The 20823-nt window shown below is 37.4% G+C and overlaps 1 protein-coding gene across 8 annotated transcripts in view; it reads right to left on the bottom strand.

Annotated features, from left to right (window-relative positions):
- Nucleotides 1–20823, bottom strand: part of SORBS2 (sorbin and SH3 domain containing 2) — a 194678-nt gene that overhangs the window by 24806 nt on the left and 149049 nt on the right. For 2 of the 8 annotated variants that reach the window (XM_012724885.1, XM_012724888.1), the window contains 6 exons: nucleotides 17830–17988; nucleotides 15223–15279; nucleotides 10838–10887; nucleotides 7828–8015; nucleotides 2557–2648; nucleotides 870–916 (listed from right to left, as the gene is read on the bottom strand). In XM_012724885.1, coding sequence (XP_012580339.1) covers nucleotides 870–916; nucleotides 2557–2648; nucleotides 7828–8015; nucleotides 10838–10887; nucleotides 15223–15279; nucleotides 17830–17988 — 593 coding nt within the window. Of the gene's footprint in view, nucleotides 1–869; nucleotides 917–2556; nucleotides 2649–4535; nucleotides 6114–7827; nucleotides 8016–10837; nucleotides 10888–15222; nucleotides 15280–16922; nucleotides 17007–17829; nucleotides 17989–20823 lie in introns of all 8 variants that reach the window. The other 6 variants (XM_012724883.1, XM_004682360.2, XM_012724887.1 and 3 more) reach the window with 4 other exon arrangements.

Genomic DNA, 20823 nt, shown 5'->3' with positions numbered 1-20823 from the left:
GCCAAATTCTAAGTATTTTTTTTATCTGTCCTGCCAAAGAGATGTTCTAGAACTAGTAATACATACAATATGCATTTTCTATGAATAAAAAAATTTGGTTATTTTATATATATAAATAATATATGTAATAAATATAATAAAAAGATATTCAGTGTAAGCACACAGTGTAATTTAATGCTGATAACTCAATGTATTGAACTCTCAAAGCCAAAGATTCTTAAATGAGGTCTGTGTGCATTGCCTAGAATATGACAACCTATTCATGTATTCTTCAACGACATGCCTATCTGATGAACATCTCCTACAGAAAAAGATTAAATTTTTCATCTGTATATTAAAATACGTATCACAACACAGGGGCAAGGAAACACCATTCTCAAAAGACTATAGGATAGAACTTCGCTCGGAATCATCAAGCTTTGAGTATAAAGACAGAGGCTTTTATTCCAGGAATCTTTGTACACAAACCCAGTTATCAATTCCACATACAAAACCTTGATATGTTGGACAAGTAAATGTAATCAAGTTCTCCTGGTTAGTGTTAATTATTCCCTAATTTATTTTTCTTTCATTATTGACACAAATATTCAGAAACAAAGTTATTCTTAACTTTTTAGCTTTTCCTTTCTAGCCCATATTGCTTTGACATGCTTAGTGCAAGCTCAATAAAAACTCCATGTTTCTTAACTAAACTCAAAATAAAATTGCCCCATCCAATTAGTTCTGAAATAACTATTTAATCACAGTAGGTTGTTGAATGGAAAGTTAGTACTTATTTGCAACATATTCTATTGAAATATTTAGCTTTAAAGTATTACTAAAGTACTAAAAGCTAGCTTAAGTCACATAATGAACACTTATTTACTTACTTAGAAGTCTGAGCCTTAAAATCGTAAACAGCTTTTGCAGGCAATTTCTAGAAACAAAGGGGAAAGATTAATTTAAAGAGTTGTGTTTCCTGCAGGAAAGCAGATTCATGTGAATTAATGAGAAATTCATGTGAATTAATGAGAAATCTCATAGGATAATTATACAGTGTACATCTGATATGCAATTTATAAACAAATTGATTCACTTATCATTTAGATATTTAATCTCTAATTGGATTACAATAGGCAACATTTATCTAAACTATTGAATATCATATTTCATCTCAGGAACTACAGTTAATGTATGCCATAATGGGGGATTAGATTCCTGCAGTGAATTCTATTGTAGCTATAATTTTGATTGCACACAAGGCTTTTCCTGGGATAGTTGTGGATGGTAAATCATTCTAACCCATGTATGGACATAACTCCTTCTGAATCATAATAAAAGGGTTAGAAAAAGTCACAAAGGGAGCAATCATCCCTTTTACCAAACATTTATTGACATATTATCAAAGAAATATTAGCTCAAGTATTGATTTACAGCTAACAAGATAATGTGTGGTCATTTTTTATTCCTTGGAGGATTCAGGAATTCTTTTTTTCCCCCAAACATTTATTTTCTTTATTTATTCATACAAGAGCTGGGGTATAGGCCAGAGGCATAGGGGAGGGAAGTGAAAGGATGCACCAGAGACAGAGTGGGGAGCAGAACAGGTGGACTGACGGAAATACACTGCTGAGGAAGCAGCAGGTGAGATAGGAGAGGCCTGCGGGGCCATGTGGGTCAGCTCCCTGGGTGGGGATTGAACTTTTGCTGCAGTGGTTGGTGATAGCTTCATGGTGCTAAGACTTAACCCTTTGTACCACCAGGGAGGCCCCAGGAATTCTTCAGCACACAGTGAATCACCTTTTACCTGTTAGTCATGATACATGCCCACCATCAAACTCTGGAGCCCACATATCTATATGGAGATGCTATAATTAGCTCCTCCATCTCTTCCAAATAATCCATCTATCCCACTCTCTTTCTCCAATACTCTGGTGAACTTTAGGCAACCTGGACCATTCCTGCATTCTGTGGGGTCTTGCAGGCACCCAGCAATCTCAGACAACTGCATAGACGCTCATGGGGGGGTCTGCCGGTCCAAGCCAGTTTGGGCCCAACCTTCATGTCTCTAAGATAGGGCGAGCCAGGGCTCTGGGCCTGGCTCGGGCCTGGACAAAGAGCCAGTTGGTAGGCGATTCTTCCAACAATGGTGTTTTCAAGGATCTTCTCCAACAAAAGCAGGTCAGCAGAAATTAGTTTTGTAGAATCTGTATTGACTTGCAACACTGTTGATAGAGGCTTCTCCCCGGCATCACTGGGCTGGGAGTTTGTGCATGGGAAGCCTCTTTCCTCCAGCCCAAAACTCTTTTCGGTCACACTGTTAAGTCATGGGCCTCGGGTCAAGACTCAGTGGCCTCGCTTCCAGCACTGGCCACAGGCCAGGCAGAGCCCAGCCAGGACTAGCATGCACACCCCTTCTTCCTTGGCTCAGGCTTCAAGGGAAAGTGTTTTAGTTTCTTTGTTGTCATTTCAAGGTTTTTAATCTGATTTCTTTACCAGTTTGGACATAAATTTGGCTAGTATATTCGTTGTCAAGTACGCTTTTTAAAAAGATCCAAATGCTCTTAAATGAACTACCTCTTTTTCTGGAGTTCCTCTTCTTTCCCTTGGTGTACTTCTCCCCAAGTCAGTCAAAGTGGATGATGAATAACTTCTTGGGGATTCGTGGCCTGTTGGAAAAAAAAAAAGGGCAGAGTGAATATCTACTTAATTACAAACAGGCTGGTTTAACCATTTCTCCTGGTAGCAACGATTTTCACCCTCAGACTTGGAGACACCACAATGGAAAACACACAGGTAACCATAAAGTCACGATATAAGACACACAAAGACTATTTCAAAAGGGAAAATATCTGAGCTTGCAGAAGTATTATAATGGTATATAATCAATATAATTGTTCCATCGCCAATGTAATTGAACTGCAGCATTTTGGGGTAGACAGTTCATAGCTGCAGGTATTTCTCATCTGAAGGATTTTTAAAAACACTTTTTACTTCTATTCATTTTGTTTCCAATTTATAAACACTACTAGAAGGCTTATAGATATAGTGAGGATTTGAAAATTGCAACAATGTATAGTAGCCACAATTATAGAATGTAGTGATGATAAGGGAAGACACAAAGGTCCCTCATGAGGATGACAGGACTGTGGTCAGATCCATTGTCCTCTTTGCTCTCTGACTCACTCTCAGGCACTCTCGAGTTTTACGATGTGGGTTTAATTGGTCTTTGATTATGGTCTGCCTTGTGCTCAGCTGCTTTATCAGAAAGCAAACATTTATTTCAAGAAATAAAAAGATAAAATTTCTCTTAACAGAAGATATTATATCAGTTATTAAACTGCTTAGGAAATGTAAAATTTCTTGCTCCCCTTAAAATCAAGTACAAATCATTATATTTCAAAATTATGATAGCTTAGTATTCTTTAATAGTAACTTATACTCTACAGGTTTATATGTAGAAGTGCAGCTAGAGGTTAAAACTATTCCAGTAGTCCATATTATAGCATTTTGTGAACATAAGGTGGTCAAATTTGTATATTCTTTCTCTTATTCCTTTAGTAAATTTAGATATATTGAATAAAAAGAAACATTAAAGATAAATCAATTTACAAAAAAATTAAAAATGCCAATCCATAAAATGAAAATGTTATTTAAAGTTTTGACTTTTAAAGGCTTCTTAGACTATCAGGGAGAAAGGTCTGTTTATACAAGAGGAATCGTCAGTTACACCATGCATCCCTCTAGCTCAGTGAGTGGTGAATTCTAATAGTCTAAATGCTGTCACAGGATTATTTTAGCAGAAGTAGAAGGAAAGGAATGGAAAGAAAGAAAATGAATATATGGAGTGATAGTATTGAGACTTATGTATATATAGCTTAAAGACATATTCACAAAAATTTTATCCCAGCTGTGTCCTTTAAGTGGAGAAAGTTACTAAACTCTGTTTTACTCTTTTATTTTCACTCACTCATCAATTATTATGCTGTGTATTTCAGTTTTGCTTCCTGAATGTTTTGATGTAGAATCTCCATAGAATGTGAGCACATTATTTATTGAGTGTGCAACTTTAAAGTTAATATAAAAGTCAAGAAAAAGGCAACTGGTTGAATGATGGGTCTTGATTCATTATAAAACAACAACAAAAAGTACAAATGCAAAGTTGTCAGTCTCTTACGGATACTGGTTTCTGTGTTGAAATTTTTCTAAATTAGTAAAATATTTGATGTGTTATTTGATGTTATTTGATATTAGGATTGTATTAGGATGTTACAATCCTAATATTAAGCTACCAAGTGGTTGTCCCTTTCAATGTGGAGTGAGTCAATTTTTGTGAATTAATCACTTTAAGCCACACATCCAGTCCAAAGAGCACATGGACAAAATAGAAACGGTTCAATAAGACATATCTGCATGACAAGCGTCTGCTTCCCAACACATAGTGATGCCAAGAGGCTCCTAGCTCAGGAAAGATGAGATGACGGGATGGAAAAATGAATGAGCTGGAGAGGGTGAGTATCTGAGTCACAAGGAGAAAGAAAGAAAAGTTGGTCCACCTTGGAGACCCAGACCACACTCCTGGTCTTGGTGGTGGTAGCTGGTGATGGAGTCTACGTCTTGGAAAGAGGCACTAGGAGGCATTCTCCCCAAATCGTTCTGGTACAATGGACAGTGAATAGCACCATCTTGAGGCAGTTGGTGGAAAGGCTGGTGCATGGGGCTCGTTTTCAGAGCTTTAAGGGATGAATTCCTTTCAGGAACTTCTGGCAACAGTTCACTGATAAGACGATGTAATATGCTGTTGTCTGGCAAGCTTCCCCTTCTCTTCTCAGCTTTGATCTGGTCACAGATGTCTTTCAGGGCAGAGTCCAGAGCCTCAAACACGGACGTTTTACACTTTGCCTTTTCAGTCTGTTTTTTTGGAGTTGAACTTTTTTTCCTCCGGAAAGGCACGGGGCTGACTAAAAACGCAAGCTTAGAAAGGCCAGGGTCCAGGTTTCGCCGTCGGGGCACCTCGGGGCTCTCATGCTTAGCTCTTTCATGTTTCAACATCGTGGTAAACCGAGTATAGGACGCTGGGCACCTGCCTTTGCAGGAGCTCACAAGATGCCGGTGATGGTGGTGATGATGGTGGTGATGGTGGCTGGACCCATAAAAACTTTCAGAGGATGTGAAAGAGTAGTGATCAAAATCGCTCTCGCTGCAGAAGGACGAGCCCTCTACGTGAATGTAGTCGCTGTGGTCCGACACGACCCCGTCTTGGTCGCTGTCGGAAAACTCCACGTGAGCTCTCGGCTGCTCCTCGCTGGTGACTTCGATGTGAATCGGCACCAGGGTTTTAGGCCTGTAGCTTCGTTGTACCTGAGAAGGGTGTCTACTCTGAGTCTCTTCTTCCAGCAAAGACTCAATGGAAAATCGTCTTTGGGGATACAAGCCATTCTGCTGTGGTTCCAGGGTAATGGGAGACAGCATCTCATCTCCTAAATTGGGCATGGACTTGGACTTCTGAATCAACTTCTCAAATTCAGAGATGCGGGTGGGTACCATGTCCCTGGGCACCTCCTCCGCAGACAACTGGCTCCAGCCCTGCAGAAGATCATTGTGTTGCTCCATTTCATACTGCATGATCCTCGACTTCACGGAGCAGATCACCTCCGGGTTCATCAAATCCTTCCGGTTGATGCGGTGCATTTTCTTATACATTTTTAGGAACCCCGGGGTGTCATGAGCTGACCTGTGTCGCAGCCTTGACCTGCCATTACCACGGCCCTCCTGGATGTAGGGGGATGCCCAGTTTAGGGCGCAGCCCTCCTTGGTGTCCTCTTCACATAACAGGGAGCCCATACTTTCTGACTTGATTTTGGGGTCGGGGAAGCTGTCGCAGTCCTCATTCAGGAGATCATCACAGCTTCGGGATTTGATTTTGGGGGAAACGGTTTCTTCTGTGCTACTCCAGATCTCTGCATTTTGCCGGGCCATTTGCCAGCCGTTTTTGAAAGAAATGGCCCTAGGCGAGTCCCGAGGGACGTCCAGGTGCCGTCTGTACGCGTTACAGCAGTCTAACTCAGAAGAGGGGTTACCGGTGAGCCCTGAGTAACCGCAAAGGGGTGGGCACGTTTTGCTATCACCCCCACCTTTAATCCAGAGCAGCGTGGTGGAAGAGAGACATGTGGAGAAGTTAAAAGGTTCACAAAGAGGAGAGCAAGACAGTAAAGCAAAGAGAAAGCAGTTAGTGACACTCAATCTAGACACTGATTTTTAGGTGTAGCTTCAACTTTAGAGAGAAAAGTCTAACTTTAAAGCAAGGCAATACTTTATTTTCCAATCAATATTACTTTTCAATCAACACAGTGCTGAAGATATGAGAGTTAACAAAACCATGTATATAAAGTAAACCGTGGCTGTATTGTAATATAAAGGCAGAGCCGCTATGCTTATTTCTATGCACCGTTCATATATCTTTCTGTAAATATGATATTCCAGAAACATACCTTTTAAATGCATGTTTACCTGTCAAGTTAAAAGTTGAACAAAGAATGCCCAACGTATTACAGATCTAATCAACTAAGTAGGCTCAGGCTTTATAACAAAGAATAGCTCATACATTTATATTTGATTAACATTCCCATAATGATATCACATAATATTTCATGTGCATTATATAGGAAAAACTGTAAGACAAAGTACAAAATGGCAAACATCAAAATGCTATGAACTATTATTTTTATTTTTTCAAGAAGAAAATTGCTAGCTTTTCTTTAAACAAAGTAATTTGCTTCTTCAACTGTTCTTTCTTCTCCTTCTTAATAGGTCAGTTGTTTTCATAAGGATAAATGCTACCATGTGAAAAGGTCACTAGAAATAAATGCATTCTTCCTGTGGAGGGCCTTTAAAATAGTCATTTGCAATCTGGTAATAGAAAGCTAAAGTTAACTTCCACTTGAAATATATAGGAAAATATTCTTTTATGTTAGTTAACTAATAAATGAGAGGCCAAATGACATCTTACTGGATATTTTCTTCTCAGAAATAAACAGTGGAGGAAAATATCTCCTGCTTACAATCCTTCCCAAGTCTTCAACAATTGATAAGCATATTAGTGAGAGAGATATTTGAGAAAAGAAGTTGACTTAACACTCCCTAGGATAAAAAAGTATCTGATTTGGTCAGAATCTTCTAAACTTTCAGCTGGTACCCTAGCACAATGAATCAATGGCACTCCAGCTCTGTTTGTTACCTTCAAATATTTGTTGGCATAAAGGAATAGAATTACTATTGTCATTTCTATTACTAATCTATTACAGCCATTTCTTTAATCTGTTACATTATATTTTTGATCACTATGCACAAATACAGTAAATACCCACATGCTGGCTGTAACATGGTCCATCCCATCATAGGAAGAATGAATTGGTTTCAGATTATAATTACATATAAAGTATATGGAAAGCATATGGTTTTTATTCCACAGGTTCCCTTTTGTTTCCTAGTCCATGAATGTGATTAATTTTGCTAGCTGTATTATTGTAACAGAGAATTTTAATGATATGTAAATGTTTATAAATACGGTCTTATAATAGCTTGACAATAAACTTTTTGATACTTTACATTTGTTGAAACAATACAAATGATCTATTTTAGGGGACAACATATTAATGACGATAGAGTTCTTTACACCACCCAAATGGCTCACCACCTGATTATTTAGTCTAGATTGGAAGAAAGGTACCTTTCTGAACCCATATTTTGTTGAAGTCACTGTATTCAGATGCTGTCTTGGGGTAACGATAACTCTAGGTTAAAAGTGACATTTGAAAACTGTTTACACTTCACCTGGCTGTTGCTCACCTTTTGCTCGTGAGGGGGAAGAAGGGGAAGACCCAACGAAAGACTTGGCCAGGGTAGCGCTGGATCCCGGGAGGTCTGCTCGGCTGGGGCTGGTCCTGTTTGCACTCGGGTCCCCCAGGCCCCTGGGGGGCCCCACTGCAGGCTCGCTCTTCCTCCTCTTCCGAAAGTCACTGGCCATACTTGCAGAGCTGCAAGAAGGAACAGCATGAGTTTGGCTGGAACTAGAGGAAAGACTGGTGCATCGTGTCAATGGTATACCTCTTACTTGTTTCGTGTGTTTTTGTTATTGAAGTAATATTGGTTGAAAACATTACACTGCTTTCAGGTCTCAGCACTGTAATTTGACATCTGTATATGGAACCTTATGATGGCCACCAAAAGTCACTGTACCATCTTACAGCTGAGCATCGTTACCTGAGTCACTTCCTCTGCCCCTTCCGGTAATCACCATTTTGTTCTCGTAGTCCAGAAGTTTGCTTTTGTTTTGTTTTATTTGTTCATTTGCTTGTTTCTTTATAGTCCCTCTCTTTCTGTGTCTGATTTATTTCACTTGGCATAATTGTCCTCTAGGTACACCCATGTTTCATAAATGGCAGAATTTCATTATATTTTTTATGCAGCTGAGGACTATTGCATTATGTATTACGTTTGTAAGAGGTATAACTCTTATTCTCCACATCCTCAACTGCATATATAAGAATCATTACTTAAGATGAAGATTAATTCTTTATAAACACTTCAGAAATTAATCATATTTTAGAGCTTACAGAAAAATTGATTGGAAAGTACAGAGGGTGCGATTTACTCCATTCCCCTGGCACTAAAGTCCTGTTTTTATGGACATTCTCTAGTGGTGCATTTGGTACAATCGATGAACAATATTGATACAATGTTATTAAAGGTAATTAAAATCCATGGTTTAGATTGGTTTCATGTTTTGTGTTGAACATCCTATGAGTTTAGACAAATGTATAATGACATGTGTCCATCATTACTGTGACATATAGAAGAGTTTTACTGCCTTAAACCCTCCTGAGTTCTATGACTTCATCTTTCTCCAAATTCCAGGCAACCACTGATATTTTACTGTCTCTCATTTGACTTTTTCTAGAATGTTCAATAGTTGGAATCATAGAGTAAATAATCTTTTCAGTTTGGTTTCTTTCATTTAACCTTATGCTTTTAAGTTTCCTTCACATTTTATTTATGGTTTGATAGCTTGTTTCTATTGTTGAATATTATTTTATTTTATGGTCTATACTCCAGTTTAGCCCATTTTATTCAGCTATTGAAGGTTCTCTTATATAAAGCTGCTAGTAGCTATTCATGTGCAGATTTGTGTAACAAGTTTAAAATCATCTTTTTAAAGTGAAATTTCTATTAGTGTAACATGCTGTGACTGACAGTTCAGTGTTATGATTTATGTTATTAATGTTTTTCTATAAAGAATAATTCAGAGAACATGAATAAATACATGCTAAGATGGAGGAAAGGATTGAATACAAGGAAAATGCATGGTGGGCATGGATTATTTAGCTCAAAATTCCCTATGACTTTCCATAGTAATTTAATTGAATTTTAAAAGCTTACATGAGAATTCCAACATTTTCTATTGAAATAATAAATTAATAATAGTCAGGTCAGCAAAAAGATTCCTTCCCAGTTGTAGAAAAATGTTGTCAATAGTATATAACGGCAGAGAGTTTCACAATTCTGGCTTGAGTATTGTCTTGTTAAAGACAAATATTAGTCAATAAAGAAACACCACACATGCTGTGAAATCACTAGATAAATTCACATCAGTAAGCACAGCAGCACCAGCTGTGAGAGCCAGCAGTATTATAGCTGTTACTGACATGGCTGTCTCCCCTTGACCGCAAAGCACATTTATGTGGACCATGCACTACTACCTCTGTTTTATAGGTGGAAAATAGCATTTGCAAATGCTTTGCAAACATGAAGGTGGAGCTAGGACTTAGAATTGTCTTATAAAGGAGAGGCCCTGTTTTCTCCTTTTGCTTCACTATCTTGTCATTTGAGGGGACTGTGTGTCTCTACCCCAATCCTCAGGCCAGTTTGATGCTTTAAAATTCAAACACTTCAGTGCATACATAGATGTAAATGATAAAAGAGGGTGTCACATTTTTAGTGATAATATGCCATTGGAGGGCATTCATGATGGAAGGCCCAATTTCCAAAGTCTATTGCTAGGTTGATAGAAACGTATCGAAAAGCAAATCTATAGAAAAACAATGCTCTTATTGAAGGCATGGTGCGATTGGGAGTTTGCATTGTTCACACTGCTATTGGCTGCATCTGAATTTCTGCAACATTTTTAAGTGTGATATTTAAAGCCTCTGAACAGAACTTAACCTGGCTGATTCTTAGGGAATTAAGGCCTAGTGGCTGGATACAAGCTATTTTCATTCAGTTTTTCTGGGTCACTGCTTTTTGCCAGCTGTGTAACTTTAAAGTTATGGAGTCCAAGTTTCCATTTGCACAGAGGCAAAACTGGAAAAGAGTATGTAACTCATGAGTATGTTTATATCATAACTTAGAATACCTGGTATATAGTAAATCCTTATTTTTTATTAATAACAGTATTTTTAATTTGTTTGGTTAGAGTATAATAAAAATTGTGTAGCACATAATTTATAGTTTTTAATAATTTATTTTAATATTAGCATATGTGCCATGTAAGAATATTAAAAATTAGATGCTTATAATCTTCATCTAGAGTAAAAGAAGGAATATCGAGGAGGTTGAAAGGGCAAAAATAATTCTTAGGCTGTAAAGAAATTCAGAATAATATCACTTAATTTGCATACATTCTTGAATCTGCTCCTATAAAATTATGCTGAAAAAAGAGAAAAGTAACTTCAGGTCAAGTATGTGCTTAAAAATAAGTGATAATCTAATTTTTCATTATTGCTTTACTAGTTAGTGTCATCATCGAAAAAGCAACCAGTGTATAGAATATTCTAACTGCATCATATAATGAGATTCTTACCTAGTTGGCCTTTCCAAGCTTCTGTCTACAGAGGATTGATACAAGGAGGCCTGTTAAGATAGAGTAAGAGTCCATGAGAATTTTCACCATGGCAAAATTTCATTTGTCTGTGGACATTAAAATAGGTACCCTAAAAAGAATATGATAAAAATTGAGGTTAAGATGTTACTTATGATCATAGAAAATGTCTTCTCAAAGAGTAATCCTGCAACCAGATTTCTACTTTCCTTGAATTGACTTTCTCTTCTGTTTTACAGCACCTGGCTTCCGTGTGTCACTGAAGTTGTCATGCACACCCCAACACTGCCCATTGGGAAAGAAAGTCAGTGCCCCTTCTGCATGTTGGAAATTGACTATAAAGAGAGATTTCTATATGAAGGAATTGTTTGGTGTTTTAAATATATCTGTAGTTATTATTCAAACCTAACAAAACATAAACCCCTTAAACATATTTTCGGTGGGTTGCCAGAGGTTATCTTTAAAACAAAATTTAAGCGGAACCTAAGGTACCTTTCATCACTCAACACAAACACATCATTTAGTAAAAACTATAGAATTTGGTTTGAAGTTAAACTGCTGTTACTGAGTTTTTAAGTGTAATCATTACTTAAGTCAGTATAAAGATAAAGACTTATATCTTTTAAATTAGTTAAGTTCAGTGTTAGTTTAAACTAAATCTTCTAAAGCACCAAAGTATAAATTTTAAATAAAGTGTACATTTAGTATTTTCCTCAGAAAATTACCTCTCAGCTATCCAAAGCTGTAGGAACAAAGAAAATAGATGATACAAATTGAATAATAATCCCAAGTGCTCATTATATACAGTTTTATACTCCTTCATTCTGGTGGGTACAGTGAAAGAGCTATGAAGCCAAAATGTTAGATATGATTCTTTTCTCTTTCCATGGTCATCTAATGACATACCTGCTGAACTATTTAAAAGGCATGAGAGGATCAGTGTACTCAAGACACTTTATATTCTCTTGAATACTTAAATTGACAGAGAAGGTGAAAGTACTGAAGTATGAAGTCTTCATATAGCGAAATAAATATCAAGTATATCTGTGTGTCCTTGCTTTGGCTGATGACCAGTTCTCTATTTCAAATAAGTTTTGGACTATTGAAGAACTGAAAGTCTAGTCTAAGAGGTCTCTCTGTATAAAAGTTTAAAAATGTTATCCAGAAGGTAAGACTTGACAAATTTTAAGTTGCTATCACACAGAAATATATTGACCAGACTATCAAAAACTTATTTTGCACATTAAACCATACGTCAAAAGCCATATACCTATAACTCTATTTTTCTATTTGTAAATTACTAGCAATTTACAACTAACTAATGAAAACATCAGCATATAATTTTGAGATTCTTCATATCAATCAGACTTACAAGGTTCCTTATTCCTGACTAAAATTGCTTCTATGAACTATTATTTTCACATAATTCTCTCTCACTGAGTGAGAATGGAATCTTTCCCAGAAAATATCTCTCTGCAAAGGGAGACACCCCATCCCTTTTAGACAACAACAAAAACAAAAAAGGACTTTCTAATGTTTTTAGTTTCTTGAAAATATTTAATTGCTAAGTTCTCAACAAATATAAAATTAGAAAAAAAAATCTGCCTATGAGCCTGAAAAGTAAAAATGAAACAGACAAAATCTGATAACTACTTGCAGTTTAAAAATACTAATTTAATGTTTACATGGGAGCAATGCAAAAAGACTCAGAGCACTGACGTCTGTGCTGGTCACAGCTGGTGCCCACCCCAAGGACAAAGCACAGTGGAACAGCAAAAAGACTCAATTTCAGAACACTCTTAAAACAGGTCTGGAGTGATCAGAAAATTTGAACTATCGGCATGTGATAAACATAAACAATATGTAATATGAAATAGTACACAGTATATGAAGTGAAGTCTACATTGGCAGCTTAATGATATATTAGAATTAGGTTATGACTACAGTTATTCCTCTGGTGCTGGTCTCCAGAATCCAAAATAAAATGAAACTAGCTTGTGATTTTATGTGTAATCAGAGGAGAAGGGTCAATAATAAATCATAAGGACACAGTAAAAATTCTGGCAGGATGAGTAAGAGAAAAATATGTATGATAATTTCATGATTTGTACTCATCCTGAAATGGAAATTGTCTCTAGAAAGAGGTGAGCTATTTTCCTTACTATGATTTACTGAGTTTTTAAGTGTAATAATTATTTTAATTTGGCCTAAAAAGAAGGCCATTTTAAGAGAGCATAGGCATTGAATCACTCATTCTGTCATGTGATCGGTTGATTAAACTGCTTAAAGGTCATTAACTGATTTTCATTAATAACAGCTTCTCAGTTATATTAATAGCTTAAAACTGTTATTTGCTGCATATCCTAGGCACTTCATAAGTAGTGGCTAAGTAATGTCTAATCAATCACAAATTTGAATAGAAATGTTTAACATAAGGTTATTAATAACAGAACCATGTAACTTACTTACATAATACATTTTACTTTGAAAAAACACATTAATTATAGCCTTCTGGATGTGCCATTAGAATCACACAACACTCCCTCTCACTCCTATGTGTTATGGCAAATCACCATAGTATAATAGAATGTGTCAAGGTAAGATTCTATTGTTTAAATACATAAGAATTATTATATAATATTAATTATAGGCACTCATTTCATAGAAATCAATAGTTAACAAACAATAGTATCAAGTAAATAGTTTGTTTCTGCTCTAAATAAATCTCTTAGAAGATCTAAAGGTATGGGGTAGGGAGAAAAACACTGAAGTGAAGGTAAAAGAACTCTCTTATTTTTTAATTTGCCACCATCTTGCCATGTGTTTTGGGCATATTTCTTAGAATTGTTGGATTCTTCTTTTCTTGAAAAAAGAAATGATTGATTGGCATATGGCCATGTCTAATTTCAGTGAGCCAGTGAGCTTAAAAACATCCTAGCAATAACAGACCAAAATATCACAGAGAAATATTTGACCAAATTGAATGCCAATGTAAATTACTGGATTGCTCATATGTTGTAATGATACCCTTCTTCAGATGTGAAGCTAGCATAACATAAGAATAGGATTAGTTGCGGTATTTGATTTTCTTGAGATTATATTTCTGCATTTTTAGAAATGACTGAATACAATATACCCAGAATGTTCTTAATTGCTTTATTTTGATTTTAATATAACATACATATCTGGATTACTTTTTAAAACTTTTACTTCTCTATTTTAACATATACTCTGCAACATATTTTAGGGAAAAAAATTGGAATTGCAATGGATTCTTCCTCTTGAGATTCTACCTGTAATTCCAGTTGTTGCCACCGTGTGTCAATAGTACTACCTGCAGCATAAGCTTCCTACTAGGTCTACTTTCCAGTTGCACATGTTTAAGACTTTGCAATGAAAAGAAGATATTTAGCACTTTGCATTTACTTAGGAACACAGAAAAAACTACTGTGAAAAATACAGTTTGTTCACTTTACTCTCATCTTAGCTTCTAGGACTTCCCACAGGGAAACTTTTATAACAAGATATTTATTCTAGTAAGTCTTAAATCTGCTTTCTAAGACAATTTTTCTTTGCTGAAAACATGGTAAAAGGATTTGGGCTCTGAATTGTTTCTGCCCTTTTTGGTATTTTCTTTGACTAATTCTGTAAAATCTCATTTATTTACTTATTTATTTTAACATAGGAGGTCATAGTGAACATTCTTAAGTAGTAATGGCGAATATATTTCATCTCCTACATCAGGGGAACTGGTTACAGAGGCAGCGTGGAGAATAGCATGGGGAAGAGTTAGCAATACCTGTTCAAGGGTGTGGCGTTGGGCTTTTGTAACATGGGTGCCACATAATGGTCAGCCTTATGCTTGATTTTACCTAATAATAAAATTCACAAATTGCACTTAGGAAAATGAAAGAATTAATCTAAATTTTATGAACAGTGGGGCATAAACATCTACTTATCTAAAAATCGAAACTGTCCGCCCTTTCAAGCTTGATGATAAAAGGCTCTGAGAAACTTCCTCAGGGTATTTTGCTTATTCTAATCAAAACAGGTGGTTCATTTACGAACAAAGACTTCTACTTTTGGCTTTTGATGATCACATGGCTGGATATCAGAATTGCGCTGAACATTTTTAACTGAAAATTATGGTTGGACTGATATTTCACCAACACTTCAGAAGAGCCAGTGACCGGTATAATTAATGTTCAAGCGATGATACTGGATACAACAATGATAAAAAGAGAGATTCTCAAAAACAGCTTAGTTACTACAGCTTAGTTGCTACAGTGAGTTGTAATATACATATCTTCAGAATCATAGTAACAGCTCCTTAGACAGAAATCTGAAAAAGAGTAATTTGTTTTTACCTCATTGGAAACACCAGGAGAATGATCTTGAACATAGTCCAGAGCCTTTTTAGGAGGCTGGAGGTAGGTGCACCACATAAGCAGAAGTGTAGAGATGGAATGGAGGAGAATCAATGGCAGCAAGGAATGTACATGTGGAAAAGGTGACACAGTTAGAAACTGAGTGCTGACAGCATCAGATACACATAAAGAGTGACATGAATGAAGCAAAATGGGGGTAGACTAGGAGGAAGAGTGCAATGTTTGTAAATATTCTCAAGCAATGGGCAAAATTACTAGTGATTTGATTAGTATATTTATAAAATCATTTCATCAAATTGAAATTAGCACTCCTACTCTCTGGCCACAGAGGAATGCAAGTTACATTAAAGAAACATTACGAGAGCAAGTGGACAGCATGCTGGTGAGTTTCCATGTGTGGCTGAGAATGATTATAGAAGATGCTGATAACTCAGGCTCAGAATAAAAATTGGTATTGACCCTATCAACTGTCTAAGCAACAATACAACGTACATGTATATCAAATAAAGCTAGAGAAGTTTTTCTTAGGAGTGACTGCATGTATGTGAATACTTCAGTTTAAATTAGAGACATCAGTCCTCCTTTTGGGCATAGACGTCCTAGGAAAAATTCTGTGGTTTATATTAATTTACAGTCACTTCTGATCTAGTTCAACAGGATAATGAATCAAACCAAGTCGCCTTTGCATTTCAATGGCCAAAGAGGTCTACCAATAACCACCTAGTTTACAATACATATGGTCAGAATATCAGTATATGAATCAGTATACAATGTGGTAAATCAAAGACTGTATTCTCTGATCTTTAATAAAACTGGGCAGTTTAAAATTTAGAAACAGGAGAGGAATATAAAAATATGAAACAGGTTCACATCAAATGTATTGATGTTGGTTGATAACACTAATCATAATAAAACTTGAATAAATAAAGGAAAATGTTATTTGATGGTTGGCTTGACTCTGTCCCAGACTAAGTGGTAGTCATAAAGTCTATCTGTGATGGGGGTTTGCAGATAAGAGATGTTACAGTGGCTTCAGAGCGGGACTAGAAGGCAAGGGCAATTTCCTTAGTTTCTCTTTTCCTCATATGCTTAACAATAGATGAGGTCTTTGTTGTGGGAATATTCTGGCTGCATATTAGAATGCAATTGTCCAAAGTTTAACTTTTGATGTTGCTAATTACTATCTGGGAGAATGATCACCTCCCAGTTTCTCCTTGGAGGGGCACTGTGAGGACTAGATGAAATTGTGATTGTATTCTCCATGTTTGGAGTGCCTTAGCACTAGGAGTCAAAATGCTAGAATTATTATTACAAATGTCATAGTGTTCTTCTGACTGAACTATATGAAATGGGACTGTAAGTAAACACAAATCTTCTATAAATCTGCCATAATTTGCCTGAATATTCTAGGACAAAACTACCTCAACATTTTAAATTTGCAATTAACTGGCTATGAAATAATCCTAATGTGTGATTTGTTGCTAGAAAAAAAATCTATGTGGGAAATGTCTGAGCACATTAAGCATTTGGTACAGATGAGAATGTGGGTAAATTGTCCTAAATTTGTGTAGATAACTTGTATTCTCTAAATGATTCCTATCTCTTCTGGTAATGATACGTCTTATAAATCAAACAACATTCTCCTAGTTTTCTTATATTAATAATCTAGCCTCACTTACCGGGCGTCCAAACTCCAGTTCTGAAAAGAATTTATACCAGGGCTCATTTTCTAAATCTATGTCATCTGGATTTATGCGATCAGTCTGGAGCAGATGTGAAGGAAAAGGGAAGGAAAAGGCACACTGAGCAAAGTGAGGGAAACGCTGCGTGGTATGAAAAACACACACGCGCATTCGCACGTAGACATGCATCAACTCTCATCCAACAAATCTCAGCAGGAGAGACACAGGGAGTAAAGTACAACGAGTCAAATTAGGATCTGAAGATGAGCTTCAATGGCACCCCTTCGCCCCCGAGTTACAGTCACACGTCACTTGACGACGGAGATGCCTTGAGAAACGCCTTGTTAGGCCATTTTGTCATTGCGTGAAGGCCAAGAGTGTAATCACACAAACTAGAGAGTGTGGCACGGTGGGGGACACACATAGGCGACATGACAGAGTCTATGGGACCATGTGGCCCATGAGGCCCCTACTTGGCGACACGTCGTGAAGTAACTTGTGACTGTCCACCACTTCTAGTTTTCGCCTCAGCTTGATGTATAAACTATGGCAAAGCTGTCACCAAGTAGCTCTTCAGGGTGAGTCACCCCAAGGCTGCGGCCCTCTGTAGCCCCAGCCTCTTACTGCTGTCTACAGGCAACTTGCTCAGATGTGGGCCTATGGAGAGCCTGGGGTGGGAGGAGATACCAGGTGGTGAGGGGGGTGGCAAGAGAGGGGTGCCAGAGGCTGTTAGGGGCCTGTTGGTTCTTATACACAATCAATCAATCAATCTTAAAAAAATAAAAGAATCTGGACTCTCAGTGAGAGAGAACTGAACGGGGCAGCAGATGGCCGGGGCTGTCTTCTGAGCTCTGGAGAACTTCCCCCAAGGGCAACACAAACGTTATAGCAGGAAGGAGCTCACCCAGATGGGAGAGAGAGCCGGGGTGCCAGGGCTTGGTGTGGGGAGGCCACTCCTGGGCGGAGGGGAGGGGCTACCAGTTACTTCTCTGCAAGGTGAAGTAGGAAAAGCTTTCCGGCCGGGTTCCCGTGGAACAGGCGTCGGAGTTGGTGGGAGAGGGGGCTGAAAGACAGGGGGAAGGACACACTGATTTATCAGACAGAGGTTCTAGAAGGAGCCAGAGGCCACCAGCTGGCAGTGCCTTATGTCCCACCTTAGACGAGGCAGGAAAGTAAACACTCCCGGATAACTAAGGAATGATCCGGCTCACTGAAGAGAAGAGCCACTCAGGAAGTAAAGAATCTTCACGTTTTATAAGTTGTCCTAAGTATCACCTGCTACCCTGTGTACCTAGATCTAGAGAAATGGCTCTCAAAGGATTTCACTGTCTGGCTAAGTATGGGAGAGAGTGCTGGATAAAAATCTCATTGTAGGCCTTCCCTGGTGGTGCAGCGGGTTAAAGCACGGTACTAAGAAGCTAAAGCCACTGACACATGAGTTTGATCCCTACCTGGGAGGTGACCACATGGCGCGCAGACCTCTCCTGATCCGCCCACTGCTCCCCTCAGCAGTGTACTTCGTCAACCTGCCTGTTCTGTTCCCTTCCCTGTCTCTGGTGATGCCCCTCACCCTCCGCACCTCTGGCCTGTACCCCACCTCTGTATGCATAAATAAATCTTTAAAAAAAAGAGGGATACTTAAAGAACTATATATGGAGTATTACTTGATAATTTATTATAAGACACCAATATGGTGCAGTTGGACAGTAGTATTTAAATTAGAAAACAAAACCTCCAGTTCCCTAAAAGCCATTGATATTGCCAGAGATAATGTTTTTTCAGAAGGCCTATTACACACTCACTGCCTGCAAAACAGATCCCTATAATCCCTTATAATTCTCAATGGAGCTTCAGGAAAAGTTATTGGAAAAGCCACATCTCTGCCTTGGAAGAAATGCTCTACAATTTGTATTCAGATGCTTTGACATATGCTGTATTTAAACTCTGACATTGGCTTATCCAGTGCTTTACTGCTTTACTATATTCCCAGTAGATTTGTTACTAATACATGGCTAGTATTTAATGATCAATTATATCCAGCAATTTTTAGAGATGTACTTTTTATTTCAATAGTCTATGAAATCATAAGGGTAGTGACAGATAGTGATGGAAATGTTTGAGACATCATGACATCATCATCAAAAGTGAAAGGCCTAAGTTCTCCCAAATAGGTGAAAATTCTAATGATAAAGAACATGTTGCCACCTGGAGGACTTTTGATGGGATGTTAAGTGGTGAAAGCTGAGTATTGGCAGGTGCTTGTACAACTACTTTGTGGTATCACAAACGCCAGTCTGGACCAACATAGTAAGCAAGCAAGCACGTGGAAAAAAGACTGCAATGGCGTTCTGCCGTTAGTTACTGGATCTTCTTTTTCTTATAAATGTGTGTTGCCTTACTGTTACACAGTAATGGGGCACATCCTACAATCACTATGGGAATTGATGCAGGAATCTTCAGGTGTTTTTTCTTCATTATGCCGATACTGTATTTGATTTATATTTCAGAATTAACAGTGAAATTTGTACAGATAAATTATCCTGGTAGTTAGTTTACTATTTTCTGTTTAATTTTAAAGCTTGACTCAAATTACATTGATTCAGTAGTGCAAAATACTAATTAAAACAATGGTATTACTAAAACATTGTCTTTTAAAATTCAGTTACCAGTAAAGTAATAGCTTCAGCACTTTAACTATTTCATGGAATCGTGCAGCTGGTGCTCATTTCTGGGATAATTGATATTAGAGAGAATTTCCACCAAAATTTTGTTCTGTATACAACACAGTACTTCTTCCACACGTAAACACTAACATTTGACTCTTTCAAATCTTGCTGTGTCTAATCTTTCCTACTTACTAACATTGTTTATTCTTAATTTTATGATCTCTGCTTTCAAGGATAGTACTTCGTTTTGCTAAAGAGTATAAAAACGTAGAGGAAACAGTTTAAAAAAGTTTGAACAGCAGAGGGCAGCAAATTTACTAAACGACTAAGTGTATTTACCCTGCAGTTACAAATTTAATTTGATTTCCACCGTAAGAAAACTTTCAACAAAAGCGCATATTATAATAAATTCTGACTCATAGAAATATATTTCTGTGGTAAGTAATTACCAGAGACACTACTATGTTTTATGGCTGTGATTCCATTGTAAATGTTATTGGGGGTAATTCTTTATGATTCAAATCACCAAATGAAATTCCCCACATTTTTATAGCTTAAGCGCTGAGTGACAGTCTTCACTGATAGAGAAGATTAAGATTAATGAAGGTTCAAGATGCATTTCAACTCTGTGTAATGTTTTGCCCTCAGCTTTTATCACTTACATAGTAGTTCAGTTATCATAGAGAAATGTAATATCTTTATATTATTTTCTACTTATGAATAGAGAGGCCTTCAACAGGTGACTTACATAAATTTATTTTACTTGACTCGTCGATAAACATATCCAATCCATATGGAATGTAATATTTTTATTAATATACTCTCAGCAGAGTGTTTATAGGAACATCTCAAGGGATATATTGTGGTTCCAGTGAGTTTATGATAAATTCTTGGTGACTGCAAAGAATTTCTCTAGATCAAACATTAGACTCAATATTTTTTCTAGATATATAATCAAGTGACTTGCATTTAAAATAACTTGCAATCATTTTCACTTTTCTGTTAAAAAAGCACTCTTAGAGCCCTCCCTGGTGGCACAGTAGGTTAAAGCACAGCTCTAAGAGGCTAAAGCTACTTCAGTGCGAGTTCGATCACTGACCCGGGAGGTGACCCACATGGCGCGGCAGACCTCTCCTGATCCGCCTGCTGTTCCCCTCAGCAGTGTACTTCCTTGATCTGCCTGTTCTGCTCCCCACTCTGTCTCTGGTGAATCCCCTCACCGCCCCTGGGCC

The sequence above is a fragment of the Condylura cristata genome, unplaced genomic scaffold, assembly GCF_000260355.1.
Source record: "Condylura cristata isolate star-nosed mole 26May11 unplaced genomic scaffold, ConCri1.0 scaffold00014, whole genome shotgun sequence".
Classification (NCBI taxonomy): domain Eukaryota; kingdom Metazoa; phylum Chordata; class Mammalia; order Eulipotyphla; family Talpidae; genus Condylura; species Condylura cristata.
Note: the sequence above shows the minus strand (reverse complement) of the source record. Positions and strands in the feature narration are given on the sequence as shown.